Source organism: Mytilus trossulus, chromosome 14 (assembly GCF_036588685.1).
Source record: "Mytilus trossulus isolate FHL-02 chromosome 14, PNRI_Mtr1.1.1.hap1, whole genome shotgun sequence".
In the NCBI taxonomy this organism is placed as follows: domain Eukaryota; kingdom Metazoa; phylum Mollusca; class Bivalvia; order Mytilida; family Mytilidae; genus Mytilus; species Mytilus trossulus.
The window spans coordinates 39,251,009-39,268,997 of NC_086386.1; the positions used below are offsets into that span (position 1 = coordinate 39,251,009).

Below are 17,989 nucleotides of genomic sequence, written 5' to 3' on the forward strand. Positions count from 1 at the left end.
TAAAGGTCAAGTTCAATAATGACGATTTTGACTTTTACCGTTCAGGAGTTATGGTTCTTGAAAGATTGAAAAATGGTGTTTCCATTCGATTCACGTTGTTGCATTTACTCACGAAACCATTCAATCTAAGCTTTTCAAATTTTAATATGTTGATACTGATGACAAAATAGAGGTCAAATTTGATATTGACTATTTTCACTTTCACCAATCATCAGTAATGGTTCTTGTGATATTGCCAGGACACAAATAAATGCTAATAAATCCGGTTTGCTGTCGTTGTGACAGCCTCTTGTTAACAATTTTCATAAAATTTGTAAATTTCTACTAACATTTTCCACTGAAACTACACGGACAAGTTCATTATAGATAGAGATAATTGTAAGCAGCAAGAATGTTCAGTAATTTAAAAGTAAGATGTACAAACACATCACAATCACATAAACACAATTTTGTCATGAACTGTCTGCTTCCTTTATTTAATTCACATATACCAAGGTGAGTGACACAGGCTCTTTAGAGCCTCTAGTTATTCTTAAATTAGAATAATCTGGTTTATTGTTTATGTATTATCAGTCAAGAAATGTTCATTAGAAAACATCAGAAGCTATATATAGGTAACCTTTTAAAACCTGTATTTTTTAACATCCTATATGTTCTTTGGTGGTTGATAATTGTCTCATTAGCAATCATACCACAGATCTCTTTTTTAATATAATAATTTTGCATACATCTCAAGAAATTGAATATAATGTTGTTTATCATGTTTATACTATTGGAATTGTATCAAGTAGGTTTTATGAAGAACTCTTTTTTTTTTTTTTTTTTATTATTTATAACTTCCAATTTACAACATAATATACACAAATATAATAGCAATATATAATATATAAATCTATAGATATTATCTAATCAATACAACTGTCTATTAGGAAGCAATTTTTTTTTTTTTTTTTTTTTATGAAGAACTCTTAATGTTGTAATTTAATTGTTCATGCATTTATACTAATCAAAACATATATCTGCTTTTATGTTATTTGGCTCAAATTCAAAATATTGTTCTACAATTAGGATAAGGTGTATTCTAGAAGGTCGCAGGTCAAGCACTTGACTCAAATCTAGCAAAAGATGCTTTCAAAGCTGTCCCTATGAAATTTATTTGCATGCCCCACCTAGCTGCATAATGTTTTCTGGTCTGTGACGGCCCATTCGTCTGTTTATTAGTTTGTCAGTTTGTCTGTCCCGCTTTAGATTAAAGTTTCTGGTCAAGGTTGATTTTTGATGAAGTAGAAGTCCAATCAACTTGAAACTTAATAGTACACATGTACTGCATGTGATGATCTTTCTAGTTTGAATGCCTAATTAGAGTTTGATCCCAATTTTACGGTCAACGGAACATAGTTAATGAAAGCATCTATGTACTTTATATGAACACATTCTTGTTAAGTATATTTGGGTACTAATGGGGCCAGTTTATAGCTTATATGATTCATAGTATATCAAAGTAAAATTTGTTTTTTTGTTTCATAGGGCAAGTATCCCATCCATACAGACTAGACATATTGGAATAGCACGACTGAAATATCCAGCTAATCTAGGCATCAGTAGTGAAGAAGTGTACTTTGTTATTGTAGTTCTCACTCCTATAAAAGAGGTAGGTTTATTTCATTGTATTTACAGTTGATGTACAATTAAGTGCCAGTCTTTTTAAGAATCAGGCAATCTAGGGAAAAATCAAAACATGATCAGAAAAAACCCACCGAGCTAATCATGCTATTTAATACTAACCATCGTCCTGAGTTCCAAAAAATTGGTCTTTCGTTTGTGTGTGTCTGGTAATATCAAATAACTTGGTAAGAAAATTGGTTAGAATGATAGCAAATTATAGCAAATTACAGAGTTATCTCCCCTTATTCGTTAATTTCTAGTGCATTTCAACCAAATTGTATCTTCTATTACCAAAACAGATAATGGAAATAAATGCTATTTTTGTGCATAACTACATTTTATGAACTGAAATCAATGTCAAATTGGGTGGCAATGTCAAATTGGGTGGGTTTGTTTTGTCATGTTTTCACCACTGCCTGATTCTTAGGCAGACTGGCACTTAATACCTGAATGTAGATCGTTTTCTCACAGGTTGCTAGACAAATCACCTCGGATAATAAAATGTTAACTTTACTTAGTGCTCAGAGAACAAAATTTGTGCTCTTATTTAATCACCAAATCCTGTATTTTTATTTTGTTGAATTTTAAGTCTTGCGTACATGATAATCATACTCAAAATACTTTTACCACAAGGCCAGATTCCATTTAAATTATTAGTAAAGGCAGCCTAAGAATAGCATAATTACCTGAACACATCTTACACTCGGGTAATAAATTGGTTAAATTACTAAAATGAATAGATCAGTAGTGATGAAAAAAGTAGTACATATATATAAATGACATTAAATATGAGCCCTGTCAGATAGGTCCTGACTGTATACAAATGATTATAATAAGATCTGTAAACCTATTATGGACATGAAAAATCTCTGTAATGTCTGTACCTGTTTAAAATTAAGTTGCTATATTTTAGAACCCTACAAAAACACACTTAATTAATATTTTATTTCCCTTTTTTAATTTTCTAAAATCATCCAAAGTCGTATAGATATATACATGTACTCATGCACTTGCATTGAAGGTCGATTTCTATCTGACATAGTTTGTATCTTATATAAGAAAATTAATAGAAATAAGAACAGTACGGAGGTACTAATCCTTCAATGTATAATTATCACAATTATATTTGTATGCAAATTTCGCCCTCTTGATGACAATTGATTTATGATAGAATACTGCTTTCATCATGTTCATTATAATTATATATCACAACACTAATCTTGTGAAGTTATATGCTCAAAGCTTTACCTTGAGATCAAAGATAAATGCATTGAAGATTCGTAAAAATAAGAATTTATGCTGTTCTTGTATAAGTTACATGTATTATAAAACCAAATTAATGAGGAGCCACGTTTTTAGCTAGAAGTGCCTGCATGCATGCTTTATGCAGTTGTGATTAATTACTTGCTTTCAATTCCATCTTAATGTTTTAAGCTTTCAATTCTAAGATAAATTACATAATGTTACATGTTTTTTTCTTCTTCATGTTTGTCAGAATAGGAAAAGATGATAATTTAATATCATTTCATACTGGCAAGCAAATTAATAGGCTTAATGATAAAACAAGACACACAGAAAGACACACTATAAATAATTCATTGAAGTCATTATTGACATAAGTGTTTAATTGGTTTAAAACAAAATTAAACTATTTAAAATTCAATTTTCTACTGCAAATTTCAATTTTGGATAAGTTCATTATATGTTTAAAGGATATAATTGTTGTCTCAGTATGAGCCTCCTTTAATTAGGAGCACCACCATGAGTTATGGTGTATCACCTGTTGACTGTAAAAGATAGTTTTACTGCCTCACACATGCTGTTTAATGGGAAATTTTTATGTTACCATATGAGAACTAAAATTTGTAAGATGTGTTAAGTCCTTAAAATGACAGAAATGTAGAATTTGATTGGAAGATCCATAAATTAAAGAGATCACACAAGAATATATCAGCTGCTTTAATTAAACAATGGAGGTCTAAACAATGAAAGCTTATCACAAAGTGTAGCCAACATTGACAAATATAAAAGAAGAAGATGTGGTAGGATTGTCAATGAGACAACTCTCCTCAAGAGACCAAATTGCATAGAAATAGATATACATACTTATACTTCAAAAATGAACACAGCCCATACTGCATAGTCAGCTATATATAAAAGGCCATGAAATCACAATTTAAAACAATTCATACGAGAAAACTAACAGTATTATTAATGTACTAAAAAATCCCATTTCAATTTGTACCATGTCATGTAAAGCAAATTCTTATCAATATATTTATTTTTCGCTTAATTTCGAAAAAAAGATATGCATGTCTTGTCTAGATGAATGTAATGAAAAAAGAATTAAATTGTTAAGATGCTATGAAGCAGAACAAATATTCCATAAGAAGTGATATGTATTGCTTCTGCTAAACTGTAAATTAAATAAGATCTTATAAATTCAGGCTATCAATGTAAACAAATATATTGGAACTACAAATTGTTGATGTGTTTTGTCTGATAAATATATGTCAATGAGACAGACTCTCCATCCAAGTCACAATATGTAAAAGAAAAACCATTAAAGGTCAAAGTACGGTCAACATCATGGAGCATTGGACCACACCAAACAGTAAGCTATAAAGGGCTACAAAAATGACTAGTGTAAAATCATTCAAACCGGAAAAAACAATTGTCTAATCTATATAAAAAATACAAGAATCAAGAAAAACTTATGAACCAGTGTCCACATCAACAAATGACAACTGCTGAACATCAGTTTCTTCACTCAGGACAGGTGCAAACAAATTCAGCAGGTTTTAACGTTTATATAGGTATCAATCTTCACCCTTACCCCATGTTTTATAAGGCAGGAGATGTGCCTCTCCTTTTGGTATTAAAAAGTTCTAGTACATTTGAAATATAAAACTCGGACCCTTTAATCAACCCATCTAAATACATGATAAGGTGTTTGTGTTACCAACTTCTTACTCTAATTACATGTAGTACTGAAAAAAGTTCTATGATTTAAAGCTCATGTTTCATTCCATTTAGACTATATATATGCAATATATTTCTTTTTTTCTAGAATTTTATGTTTCATAATTAATCTATGAAATTGGATCAGTAGGAACGAAACAACTGTTGCCTGTAATTTAGAATTAAAAAAAAATTGTACTATTTTGTTGTCTTCAATTAAAAGTTTTCACTACTTTCAGAAAGGAACAAAGAATGAACTGGAAACAGGACGAACGTTTGCTACATTATTTTCTGATGTATACTTCCGCCTGCAGTTATTGGGGGCTAACACTGAAGAAGAATTCAAAAAGTTACTGGAAGATCAAACTAAAGAATTAGCAGACAGACAAAGAATGTCTCACACAGCACATAAGATACCAATACTGGCTAATGAAAAACCTAGTGATACAGTTAGTATACATCTTGAAAGGTCATTGGAACATAGATCTGTTTTAATCAGATCTTATAAATATTGTCTGTTTTATGACAAAATTTCTTACACATTTTCAACTGAAAGCAGTTATTTTTTTTCAAAAATCACACAGTCCACCCATCTTATGTTCTACCAATTGCTATACTGCTGTTTACTTCTTCTACTTTTACTTACAGCTCTTTATAGTAGAATAACAAAATCTGGTTTAAATGGTGACAAAACATTGTTATAAATATTCCTACAATAAATCGAATATTAGGGGACCTGTCAAATGGTGGGTCACCCTAAAATGACCAGTCTGTTCATTCGTCACTTACAATTTATGTCCACTCTATATCTAAAGAATCGTTATACCTGACATGTATATTAATAAACACCAGAGACCGTGTGTCATAATGTAATAATTCCTGGGTCAAAGGATTTTTTTTTTATTTCAGTTGACAACCCCATGTCCTATGGTAAAGATAATTTTTTTTACTACATGTTATTCACAGCAAGGCTAACAGAGATGGCTCCAATCTAAAAAATGTCCAGGTTCTTTTACTTTTTATTTGACAATCTTGAACAAAATTAAGAAAAAAAATCCCATACTTTAATTGAAACCTTCAAACAGAAATTAGACTTTTAAGTACCATATTGTAATCTCTTTAGGAGATCTACCAGTTTAAAAACTGGATTTGGTGTTTGGAGCACAAATGGTATACGCCAATTACTGAGTGAAGCTTCCCTGTTTTTTGATAAGTTGAATTGCAAGTTTGGACCTGCTGTATGATTAATACAACAGTACTTGTAATCTTGTTTTTTCTGGATCTGGACCAGTTAACAAAATTTTTAATATATTTTGAGCTGACATATATACCTTTGAAGATCATAAAGAAATTAGGTTAAAGTCATGATGTTAACAACTTCATGAACCACCAATTATCCCCAAAAATAATAGCATAATCTACATTTATTTTAGAGAAAATGTAACTGCAGGCTGTTTCAAGGAATAAAAGAAGATTTAAACAGAAGATTGCCACATTACATCTCAGATTATACTGATGGTAGGTTTATATCATAAAAAGGACTATATGAGAGAAATATGTTCTTCTAAAACTATTACATTGTACTATAAAAGGCTTTATTTTCCACATTAAATATCTGGAAACATATTTTTTTTATGTTGATTTATCCAAATGTGTCGTTATCTAAATCAAAAACTGCAGTTACTGTTATAGAAGATTTGAAATCATGCAAGTGACATGATAAAAAAATACCAATGCAGTTAAATGAATTTTAGAGTTGAAAAAGTAGAAATCTTTTTTTTCCAAACAATTGTTAGCAATCATAAACTTGTGATCAAGGAGTAGACTTACATAATATATTGACCTTGAAAACAGTAAAAATTCAAGATAAGAGTTACAGCACTATTATCATGATTATTTACATCTTACAATAAATCTATTCATAACAAATCATATTAAGATTAGATTATTTTACATTGTTCGTGTTGCTCTTCATCTATTGTAGTTTATTCTAAATTCTGACCAAATTGCAACTTGTTTTATCAAACCAAATATTAATTGTTCAACTGGTCAGAAAGATTTTCAATCAGTTATAAACCACAGTCAAGTTGGGAAAGTGCATGGTGAAAACTTAAGCATACTTAATTACTTACAATCCTATCAGACTAATTTCATGGGAGATAATCTGAAAGTATTGATCTTTTGAAATATTGATCTTATCTCCCTTAAAATATTAAAATTAAAAAAAGAGAATATGTAAGGTTACAGATTGATTTAGAGAAAGCTGTGTAGCATGCACAATAACACACGGAATACAGCTGAAGATTGATTAAATAGTTTCAGTTGGGATTTTTTTTTATATTTTCTAAGAATATATATAAAAGTGAATTAGGCTATATACTGTTTTCAAATGGTATTGGTTTTGATAATTGTTTAATGCCTGACTGTGTCTAATAGTTGCTTACTTCTGAATCAGTTAGTCTCTAGTTGAAAGTTGTCTCTTTGACAATCATACCAGATCATCTCACTTTTATATTTACTTTATGCAGGATTTACTGGTAATAAAACAATACAGAAGACGATATCTACAACATTGTTCCTGTATTTTGCCTGTCTGATGCCATCCATTGCTTTTGGTGTACTGAATAATGAAAATACTAATGGTGCTTTAAGTAAGTAAATTGAAAATTTTAAATCTGAAGATACATGTTCTCTGCACAACGTTTGTTAAAAAGAGAGTAGGCACCAAGAGGGCAAGCCTAAGCCATAGTTCCAATAAAAAAACAGACAACACCATTGCTCTCATGGTATCATGTTTTTTTCATCGGTTTATCTCTCCTCTAATTGAAAGCTCATTATCAAATTATAAGAAACAATTCAAGATATGATGCAGAAGTAATTAAGATAATCACATCTTCTGATACCATAACAGGAATTTGTTGGATTGTTGTCTCATTGGCCCTTTAACCACATCTTATTTGTATAGTTTTAAAAGTCATGTTTTTTTAATGCAAAGATTAAATAGCATTTTGAGAGAATTTTTTTATCCAAGGGGAATAACTCATTAATTCAATGTTTTAGTTGTGAATATTTTCATAGTATTGCAGTTTTCTTTCTATAATTTGATAATTGATCTACTTATATTGATTATTAAATAAAAATGAATTTTGAAGAAATAGAATTTATAACCATGCAAAGATTCAGTCTTAAAATGAAATATAAAAAGAACATGATAAAATCTTTTGATTAGAATAATAGTGCAATGCATTTTATCATGGAAAAACAGATCTAAAATGAACACCACTACTTCCTTTAAAAAATAAGCCTGTAAATAACTAATCAAATTTCACTGCTGTTCCTCATATTCCATGTGACCTCACAGTCAATAAATGACTGAACAAGCATGAAAATTGTTCTGACATTACACATATTTAATGATCATAATGATAGTTTCTGTAAAATTATTAATATTTTGTCTATGTGTGTGAAATGATGCTATATTTAATTATTATTATTATTTTTAAAGACATATTTTCTGTGACAGCTTTGTTACATTCATGTGTAGCACATATAAAAATAATTGTAAATAGGTTTATCTTTTCAGATGTGCAGAAAGTGTTGTATTCCCAGGTATTTGGTGGTTTGTTCTTTGCTGTATTCGGAGGAACACCACAAATTATACTCCTGACAACAGCCCCTTTGGCTTTGTTTACAAAAAGTAAGTTTTACAAATTAACCGCTACTATTAAAGTAATCTTCAATAGAACCAAAAGGAAAAGGCAATTGTTCAGTGAAAAACATGTTAATGTGTGTAAATCTAGAGGTTTTGTGAATAAGAAAGTTGCGATATTTGCACAAGCTTGAATGAAAGATTCAGTGAAAAATTCTAAAATAGAATTAGAAAAAAAAGGCCAGACCTTTCAGCCAAAAAAATATATATGTGCTTGAAACACCAAATCCATTATTTTGATTGGTTGATTTCTTGATGTGTGTACGATAATTGTACTCTAAAGTTTTATGACTGTAAGTCCTGAACACTGATATATCTAAAATTGAAACTTTCATTAAAATTACAAACAAGTCTCTGAAGTTTGTGTTTCAGATTAGTACATGCATTTTGTCTAGAAGATATATATTTAACAAACTAAATAACCATGAATTTTACACAGTTTTTGTAATTCATATTACCAGTATTAAATCTTCCTATTTGCTTTTCTTCTTTACTGCATGTTTATCTTATCATTTAAATTTTCTGTTTCAGTAATATACAGTATTTGTGAAGACTTTAGTTTGGAATTTATGCCTATGTTTACTTGTGTTGGACTTTGGAATAGTTTTTTCCTGTTCCTTTATTCATCATTTGGATTAAGTAAACTTATGCAGTGGTCAACAAGATCATCAGAAGAAATATTTGCTTTATTTATATCTATAGCTTTTATTGTGGATGCATTGAAAAATACTGCACAAAGTAAGTAAATAATTATGGATCATTATACGCACTGTTGATTCTTTGTGAATAATAGGCAGGTGTCATCTGTGAAATGGGAGGAGGTAAGCAAACTTTTAGCTTACTTTACTTTATCTCTTAAACACAAAAAAATTTATACATGTACCCAAAATCAATGATTATACAAACTCATCTTTTAAATAAAATCTGCCTGATTGATCTGATATGAGTTTCCCCCAAAACCTCATTTTCTTTGCTATATAATCAAATGTCGAATAAGCTCTACTCATTAGCTCACCTGGCCCAAAGGGCCAAGTGAGCTTTTCTCAACACTTTGCATCTGTCATCCGTCGTCGTCCGTTGTTGTTAACTTTTACAAAAATCATCTCTTCTGAAACAACTGGGCCAAATTTAACCATACCTGGCCACAATCATCATTGGGGTATCAAGTTTGAAAAATGTGTCTGGTGACTCGCCAAACCAATCAAGATGGCTGCCATGGCTAAAAATAGAACATAGGGGTAACATGTATATTTTAGCTTATAACTCTGAAACCAAAATTGTTTATCAAGACAACATCTATCTGCCCTGAAATTATCAGACAACCTGTTGTTGGGTTGCTTGCCCTGAATTGGTAATTTTAAGGAAATTTTGCCGTTTTCGGTTATTATCTTGAATATTATTATAGATAGAGATAAACTGTAAACAGCAATAATGTTCAGCAAAGTAGGATCTACAAATAAGTCACCATGGTCAGTTGACCCCTTTAGGAGTTATTGCCCTTTATAGTCAATTTTAAACAATTTTCATTAATTTGGTAAATTTTTGTAAATTTTTACAAAATATTTTCCTCTGTAACTAAAGGGCCAAGTTTTTTTACAGATAAAGAAAATTGTTAGTAGCAAGAATGTTCAGTAAAGTAAGATATACAAACACATCACCATCACCAAAACACAATTTTGTCATGAATCCATCTGTGTCCTTTGTTTAATATGCAGATAGACCAAGGTGAGCGACACAGGCTCTTAAGAGCCTCTAGTTTTATTCTGTTCACAAACGGAATAAATTCTAATCGTTTGTCATCATTTTTCATTCTGGTAATCAGTTATACAAATCGTATGACTTATAAAACATGGCAGTCTGACTGTCAACAGAACAGGAACAGAGGTAATTATGCATAAGCTTTACTGTTTGATAAATTTAGAAAATTGATTTCGAATTCATTAGTATGTTGATTGTCTTACTGTTTACAAAAAATATATGATTTCAACTCTGAAAAACCTGTATGCACATGTATATACCAGGAATCATTACAAATGGGCACTTTAATCATCCACGTAATTAAATATTTTCAGATTTTGCCAACCATTACAACATTCCAGCATGTAACAACAGTAGTAGTATTACTACTAACACTTCAGTTAATGTTACAACGACGATAATCACAGTCTGTGAGAGAGATGTTAGCTTGTGTTACTTAATATTACTCTTAGGAACTCTCTGGTTAGGAGTTACATTATACAATTTTACAAAAACGTAAGTAAACAACAGTCTGTGAGAGAGATGTTAGCTTGTTATACTTAATATTACTCTTAGGAACTCTCTGGTTAGGAGTTACATTATACAATTTTACAAAAACGTAAGTATACAACAGTCTGTGAGAGAGATGTTAGCTTGTTACACTTAATATTACTCTTAGGAACTCTCTGGTTAGGAGTTACATTATACAATTTTACAAAAACGTAAGTTATTTAACAAAAAAGTAATGACTGTTAAATACATAGAACATAGTATTAAAATCACAGGTCTTTCAATAAGTGTTTACACAAGATACTTTTCCCCTCCAAACAACTTAATAGTATAACCTGAATTGAGTACCAGTCCACATATAAATTTAATATATCCTGATTTAAAAATTCTTCAAAACATATATGGATTATAACCTGGTACTAGAGACACGTTTCTTCTTCACTCAATGGCACTCTAATCTCAAGATTTGGAAGGCCAAAAACAAATACTGAGTTGAAGGGTGCTGAAAAGCCAAATACATCTAAGACTATCTGCACAATGAGTGCAAGTCCAATGAATTAGCATTAGCTCACAACACAATTTGTTCTTGATATCCTGAACACAGCTGTTTTTGATGTTATTTTGAAAGATGACAGTAAAAAGCTGCTGCACGTTTTCATTCTGATTAGTTAAACTAATGAATGCAATTTAAGATTTATGAAAAAATACGATTTAAGACAATTGGTTATCTGGAAAATATTTTGGTATTAACCTTCAAATTTTTATTATTTCAGACCATATCTTAATGCAGGAAAGAGAGAACTGCTGGCAGATTATTCTCTTCCTGTTTCTGTTATTATTATGAGTGTGTTTGGTGCTTTAGCCTTTAAAGATGTCACACGTTAGTAATAACTATTTCAATGAAAGTTAGCTATAGTGAAGCAAGGTTTTAGCAAACTATATAGATATAAGAAGATGTGGAATGAGTGCTAATGAGACATTCACCATCCAAGTCACAATTTGTTAAGGAAATATTAGGATTATAGGTCAAAGTATGATCTTCTACACAGAGACTTGGCTAACATCGAACAGTACACTATAAAGGACCCTTTCTGCAAAAGATGTTTTTGTTTAAAATGTCTGAAATGAAAATTTTGATGCAAGAATTATGGGGGCAATGAAAATCACTCATGGGTTTCCAAGATATTTTGCAGGTAACAATTGTACTACATGTATAAACCTTAAGAAGTCATAGATCATGTAGATATTTTTAATATAGATAATAAGCAAATTTTGCCGTAATATTTAATTATTTTTTTTGGCCATTGATTATAACCATCTTTCACTTAGTAAAACAATTATTTTTTGTGACACTCATACAAGTATTTAGAGACTATTGACAGTAATTTTTTCAGGATTACATGTATAACGATTTCCTGATACCTTTTTGTAACGACTTAATATTTGACCTGATAAAACAACAACAAACAAAACACATCCTTGCTATTAATGTTTATACATCAGATGCTCTTGCTATTTTAAAAGTTACTGCCCTTTGATTTTTGTAAGAAGTAGAATAATACTAATTGTTTTTATGTTTCAGTGATAAAGAGTTTCCAGGCAGGACCTTTGAGGTCAGATATGTTCCAGTTAATGCCGTTTTATAGTCTTCCTGTTGGTGCTGTGTTTGGAGCGATGGGACTAGGATTCTGTTTATCTTTACTGTTCTTCATGGACCAAAATATTACAGCAGCTTTGGTAAATGGTCCACAGAACAAGTAAATACCTTAAGTATAATAGAAAACAAATGATATGAAGTATTATCTATCCATGACACAAAATCAGTAAATGCACAGAAAAATAACACACAACAAGCAAATTTAGAGTAACAGCGATTTTATTGCTGTTCTAGATCTTCATTCAAAAATAATTTAATTTTGGATGTAACTCGTCTTCTGATTGGCTGACGTTATTTTGTTATGAGCCCATAGACATAATTTAGTCATGTGAACGTAACGTCATCAATGTTTTTTCATGGTTTTCTACAGTTGAAAATGGAATTTAGAATTAAATTATAAGAAATGACTGTAATATTTTTTCTGTCTATTTGAAATAAATAAAAAATGTGGTGCACACTGTTAAATAACCTGCTGTGCCCGTTATTCAATGTGATCCAAATTTCTTATGTTATTTCTTCATAGACAGAAAAATTATTACAGTCATTCCTTAAGTAACAGTGAGGCTTTCAACATTGAGCAAAACCATTCTCACCCCACTGCAGTTTTAATATGGCCACTAGCACCTGGTTGGCCAACGGGCGAAATGCATTGCAAAATATAGTCTATAGGACAAATCTTGATCTTGATATCAATGCTTTGGTAATATTCACATTATATGAAAATCATTTTTTCTGATGCATATAAAAAGGTGATTAAAAATGACAGCAGCGAATGTTATTTTGGTGAACAGAACCAAGAAGCAAAAAATGTATGCCTTTTCCTTTGGTTATTTAAACAAGAAATATCAACTGTACCAGTATGCTTTCCAATGCTGTAGCCAAGGGAAGTAACTCGAGCTTAAATACATTGATAGAAATTGACGCATGATACAGAAAAAAACAAAAGAATCTTTTCAATACATTGCCATTTTGTCAGGTGTATATCAAATGTTAAACTGCAAAAGTAAGTAATGTAGGAATAAATATCTATTTAAGATGAATGAAAGGAGATGTGGGATATACATATATAATGAAAATGAAATTAATTTCAAAATATCCTTTAATTCAGTTGTAATTAATGCTAAATAAACCTACACAAAACCACCAATTTGAAAGTGGTTGGTGTTATACTAAAGTGAAATCAGACTATTATTTGCCTACATTTCAGAATGAAGAAAGGAACAGCATATCATTGGGATTTGTTGGTAATTGGAGTAATCAATGTGGTCCTTAGTTTACTGGGATTTCCATGGGTACATGCAGCACTTCCACATTCACCATTACATGTGCAAGCTCTAGCTGATGTGGAGGAAAGAGTTGATCAGGGACATATTTATAAAATGTATGTCTTTTTTTATGTTTTTTTTTATAACTACACATGAGCACAAGGATAGCCTGCATTAAGTTTTCTGTTGCTAGATGTAATACAACCATATCAAAAGTTTAAGGAAACATTAGGAATAGTTAACAGCCCCTTCCATTTATATGTTATTTTGAGTACAGACGAAAATCTAATGATACAAATCTTCACAGTTTTCATCTGTAAAATTTTTAAAAAACTTTATACCAATTTTCTTTGATTGATGAAAACTTGCATTTTTGTGTATATATGATTTTGTGGCTTTGCCAAAATCTACATACAACCCTATACAAATTTTGCAGTTTGTTGAAGATTTAAGTTTGTGGTTCAACTATACCCAAGAAGTCCATGAACATTTGTATCCAATCAATGATAAAGAATCAACAATAAAAACCCTGCTCACAAAGTTTTGGTTGGTAGGAATTGCCCATGTATATCCATCTGTCTGTCAGTGAGTCTGTATGTCTGACTGTCAGTACAACTTCTCCTTAAAAGGCTTGACAGATATTCATGAAACTGTTCACAGTTACAGAACATATTATAAAACATAATTCTAGTTCAACATGTCAAAGGGGAGATACTCAGATTTACTTATATCATTACTCTATTAGTTTTAATGTAGGGGCTCATTCACAGTGCTTGTTATTACTGCTATGTCGACCATAGATATTTCAAGCTTTCTTATATAACACTTGTTTGTTCTTTTCTTCTTTGTACAGACTTGTTAGTGTAAGAGAAACAAGAATAACAGCAATATTTTCCCACATACTGATTGGACTCTCCCTACTGATAACTCCAGTACTATCTTACATCCCTACTCCTGTGTTATATGGACTGTTCCTGTATGTTGGAATAACCTCTCTGTATGGAAACCAGATGTTTGAAAGAATTATGTTGCTCTTTACTGAACAGGTAATTGGTCTATTAACAATTGTTTTGAAGATGAATTTATTTTATGTGGAGATAGCAGTAATCATAAAAAATTGTAGTCAATATAGCTAGCATCTAACTTTTATAAAATGTCTTGATCCCTTTCTTATATTTGGTACTTCATACATTTTATTGCAACACTAGAAATGATAAATTAATACATTTTTAAGAAGTTTTGTTTGGTTTATATTGGATGTTTCTATCGTCACTTTCTAGTAATATCATACTAATGCATACTCAGATTTTCATAGATTACGCACAGCAAAAGAGACCAATGATAATCTGTTTATTGATTATCTGCATATGAAGACATTAATGTTTACTTTGACAACAAAACAATTGCACCCTTCTTTTCTAGCCATAAATTTTTCATAACACTCTTCTGTGCTGCTAAAAGAAATTATCAGCCAGAAAGATTAAAGGAAAATTATGTAAACTAGCGATAAATACATATATATGTATATGTAAGTATAAAATAACAATGTTTCAGCATGTAATGTTATTTTTCCAATTTAATTTTAGAATGCTTATCCACCCAACCATTACATCAGAAGGGTACCCCAGAGAATGATGCATCTGTTTACAGTACTACAATTACTACAGCTATTGGTTTTGTGTGGACTAGGATTTGCACCGTATCCATATCTGAAAATGTTCTTCCCAGTTCTAATATTTCTGCTGATTCCTTTGAGGTAATATTTAAAGAAATGAATAAAAAATGCTTGAATTAAACTATCAAATGTGCTTTTACTGCAGCAGTTTTTGCTAGTCATTCTATATTCAAATAAGAAGATGTGGGATTGCCAGTGAGACAAATCAGAGACCAGAGATGAAATCCATACCATCATCTGGTTTAGTAATAGAAATACACTTTTATATGTCTGATAATATTTCACAGGCCATCAGTGGTGTGAAATACATATAAACTCCAAATAAATCATTTAGTTTTACCTACTTCCAATGAGCTTTAAAAATAAATTCTTAAAAATGTTTCAAGGTGGATTCAAACACTGCTTTGCCTTCCTGTCCATCAACAGTAAACAATAGATGATAATTTAATACTGGTTTTTTTTTCAACTGCAATGTAGTTTTTCATTCCAGACCTGTTCTCCATTAAAAAATTGAAATATTAGCTGATTGGGTTTAAAATTATCTACCTATTGTATTAGAGGTTTGATATTTTGCCGTCTGAGAGTTCATCCATCTTTTAAACAGGCCAACTGTCTGTACCGTTGTTTCAGGTTAAAGTTTTGAATTTCTGACATTTACCATGAATTTGTGGTTTTTAACATTTTAGAAGCATTGTGATATGAACTTTTTATATATTACAAACTAGTATCTTGACCTAGAGTTCACAGTACATTCAACATTGTCTTATAATTATGTCTGTCATGTCTTCTTTTACAGACACAAAGTGATCCCTCATCTTGTTGACCAGAGATATCTGAAAGCTATGGACAGCCATTAAACTTTATATTCTGTTGATCAGAATATTGACAGATTATTATACTGATTTTTATCTTGTTTATATACTTGTTGATGTTATTTAGTATTTAGTGTTTTATTAATTTTGTATGCAGTGTGTAGAAGAATTGATTTTGTGTCTTAAAGAGTTATTAGGGTTTTAAACATTTACATGTACATCAATATAAATAGGGATAAATGCAATATGCACCATTATATGCAACAAAATTGCTTTGCTTGTTAGGTTTTGTTTTTGTTGATATAAAGACTACATGAATATTAGCTCTGATCTTAATATTTTACAGGAGTTATGTCCCTTTAAAAAACAAATCCTTTTAGAAAAATTCACCAAGTGCTCTAAAGGCTTTATTTCTTGTCAGAAATTGATGAAATTCATAAGATGATATTTGTAAAGTCATGAACAAGATACAAAGAATAGTGTTATCAAGTTTTTAATAGAAGTAATTATCTCTGGAAATATCAATACAATGTAGAAAATTACAGATGAAATAGTGTTGAGACATTATGGTGGTGTTGTTGTAGAAGTTAGAAAATAAAGTACAAGTTTCAGCCCCGGTGCTGGGGAGGAAGTTATGAATCAAATCTACTCTATCATCGTAAGATTGATTTTCTAGGCACTTCATATATATATATATATATTTGTACAACACTACCAGAGGTCATTTATGTTTAAGGGGAGATAATTGAATGTGCCTGGCTTATCTTTTTCTGAGTTTACTCCTGGTTCATGTTTTTATTGGATGAATTTTTTGTTGGTACATATTCATTATGATACTGTATTGATTGTTTTTTGTTACACTAATATTGCGCAATTATGTTTATATTTTAGTTAAGTTTTTGTAGACATTTAATTTCTTGTTTTATAGATTATAAAAACAAATATTGTTCTTATTATAGATCTTAGATTTTTAGTTGAGATTTTTTTTTTATAGATTGTAAAAATACTGGTCATTCTAAAGAAATTTTTGATGCTTTTGCATCAGTTGTTAAGTTTGTAGCTTTTTCAAATTATTGAGTATATATGTTTATCATATTATAAACTTTGTCCCTCGCTATTATTAAAATGCTTGAAGAATTAAATTGCAGCTGCTACCAACTTAAAAGGAATAAGTTGATACTATTTTAATGCCCCATTTATGGGCATTATGTTTTCTGGTCTGTGCGTCCTTTTTATCGTCTGTTTTTTCGTTTGGTTGTCCGCTCGGTCCTCCGTCTGTTTGTTTGTCCTGCTTCAGGTTAATGTTTTTTGTCAAGGTAGTTTTTGATGAAGTTGAAGTCCACTCAAATTGAAACTTAGTAAACATGTTCCCTATGATATGAACTTTCTAATTTTAATGCCAAATTAGAGATTTCATCCTATTTTCATGGTCCACTGAACATAGAAAATGATATTGCAGATGGGTCATCCCTGTACTGGGGACACATTCTTGTTTTCACAAATTTGTGCTATATATATTAGGGTGCAATCAACAGTTTTTTTCTATGACGTCATATTTTGAGGGACCATCTATAATTGACTCTTAGTGGTGTTTATGTTAATGAAGATACTTGTATAAAACTAGATATCATTAGAATTAGAATTTTCTCTAGTTTATAATGAAATAAAAATAAATTGTACTTGTAATAGTACCAAAAAGTTTTATCCAGAGAAAATGGGAAAAACATTGCCTAATCTATGCATAAAAAACATGAAATCAGGCCATGTGCACACCCATGCAGACATGATACATGCACATTTTTCATATTCAAAACTGTATGAATTTCATAGGTTTTTACCTGGTCTTTCTAAAAATTTATGCTTCAGACTACGTTCGCTTGCTCTGAAAAGAGCTACAGTGGGTGCAAATAAGTTTTGCACTTTTCACTGCCAAAAAAACAGGATGTTTACAGTTTGTCTCCCCTTAAAACATGTGTATTTAATCTAATTTTTAAAAAT

General features: G+C 30.5%; 1 protein-coding gene across 1 annotated transcript in view; it reads left to right on the forward strand.

Moving 5' to 3' along the window:
* LOC134696446 (solute carrier family 4 member 11-like) overlaps window positions 1-16,682 on the forward strand; it is a 49,972-nt gene extending 33,290 nt beyond the window's left edge. The window contains exons 8-20 of the mRNA XM_063558261.1: window positions 1,528-1,651; window positions 4,866-5,075; window positions 6,060-6,144; window positions 7,155-7,277; window positions 8,210-8,323; window positions 8,867-9,073; window positions 10,408-10,588; window positions 11,356-11,462; window positions 12,165-12,339; window positions 13,447-13,620; window positions 14,358-14,550; window positions 15,091-15,260; window positions 15,976-16,682. Of these exons, the coding sequence (XP_063414331.1) occupies window positions 1,528-1,651; window positions 4,866-5,075; window positions 6,060-6,144; window positions 7,155-7,277; window positions 8,210-8,323; window positions 8,867-9,073; window positions 10,408-10,588; window positions 11,356-11,462; window positions 12,165-12,339; window positions 13,447-13,620; window positions 14,358-14,550; window positions 15,091-15,260; window positions 15,976-16,036 (1,924 nt within the window). The 3' untranslated portion in view covers window positions 16,037-16,682. The remainder of the gene's footprint in view (window positions 1-1,527; window positions 1,652-4,865; window positions 5,076-6,059; window positions 6,145-7,154; window positions 7,278-8,209; window positions 8,324-8,866; window positions 9,074-10,407; window positions 10,589-11,355; window positions 11,463-12,164; window positions 12,340-13,446; window positions 13,621-14,357; window positions 14,551-15,090; window positions 15,261-15,975) is intronic.
* The last annotated feature ends 1,307 nt before the right edge of the window (window positions 16,683-17,989 follow it).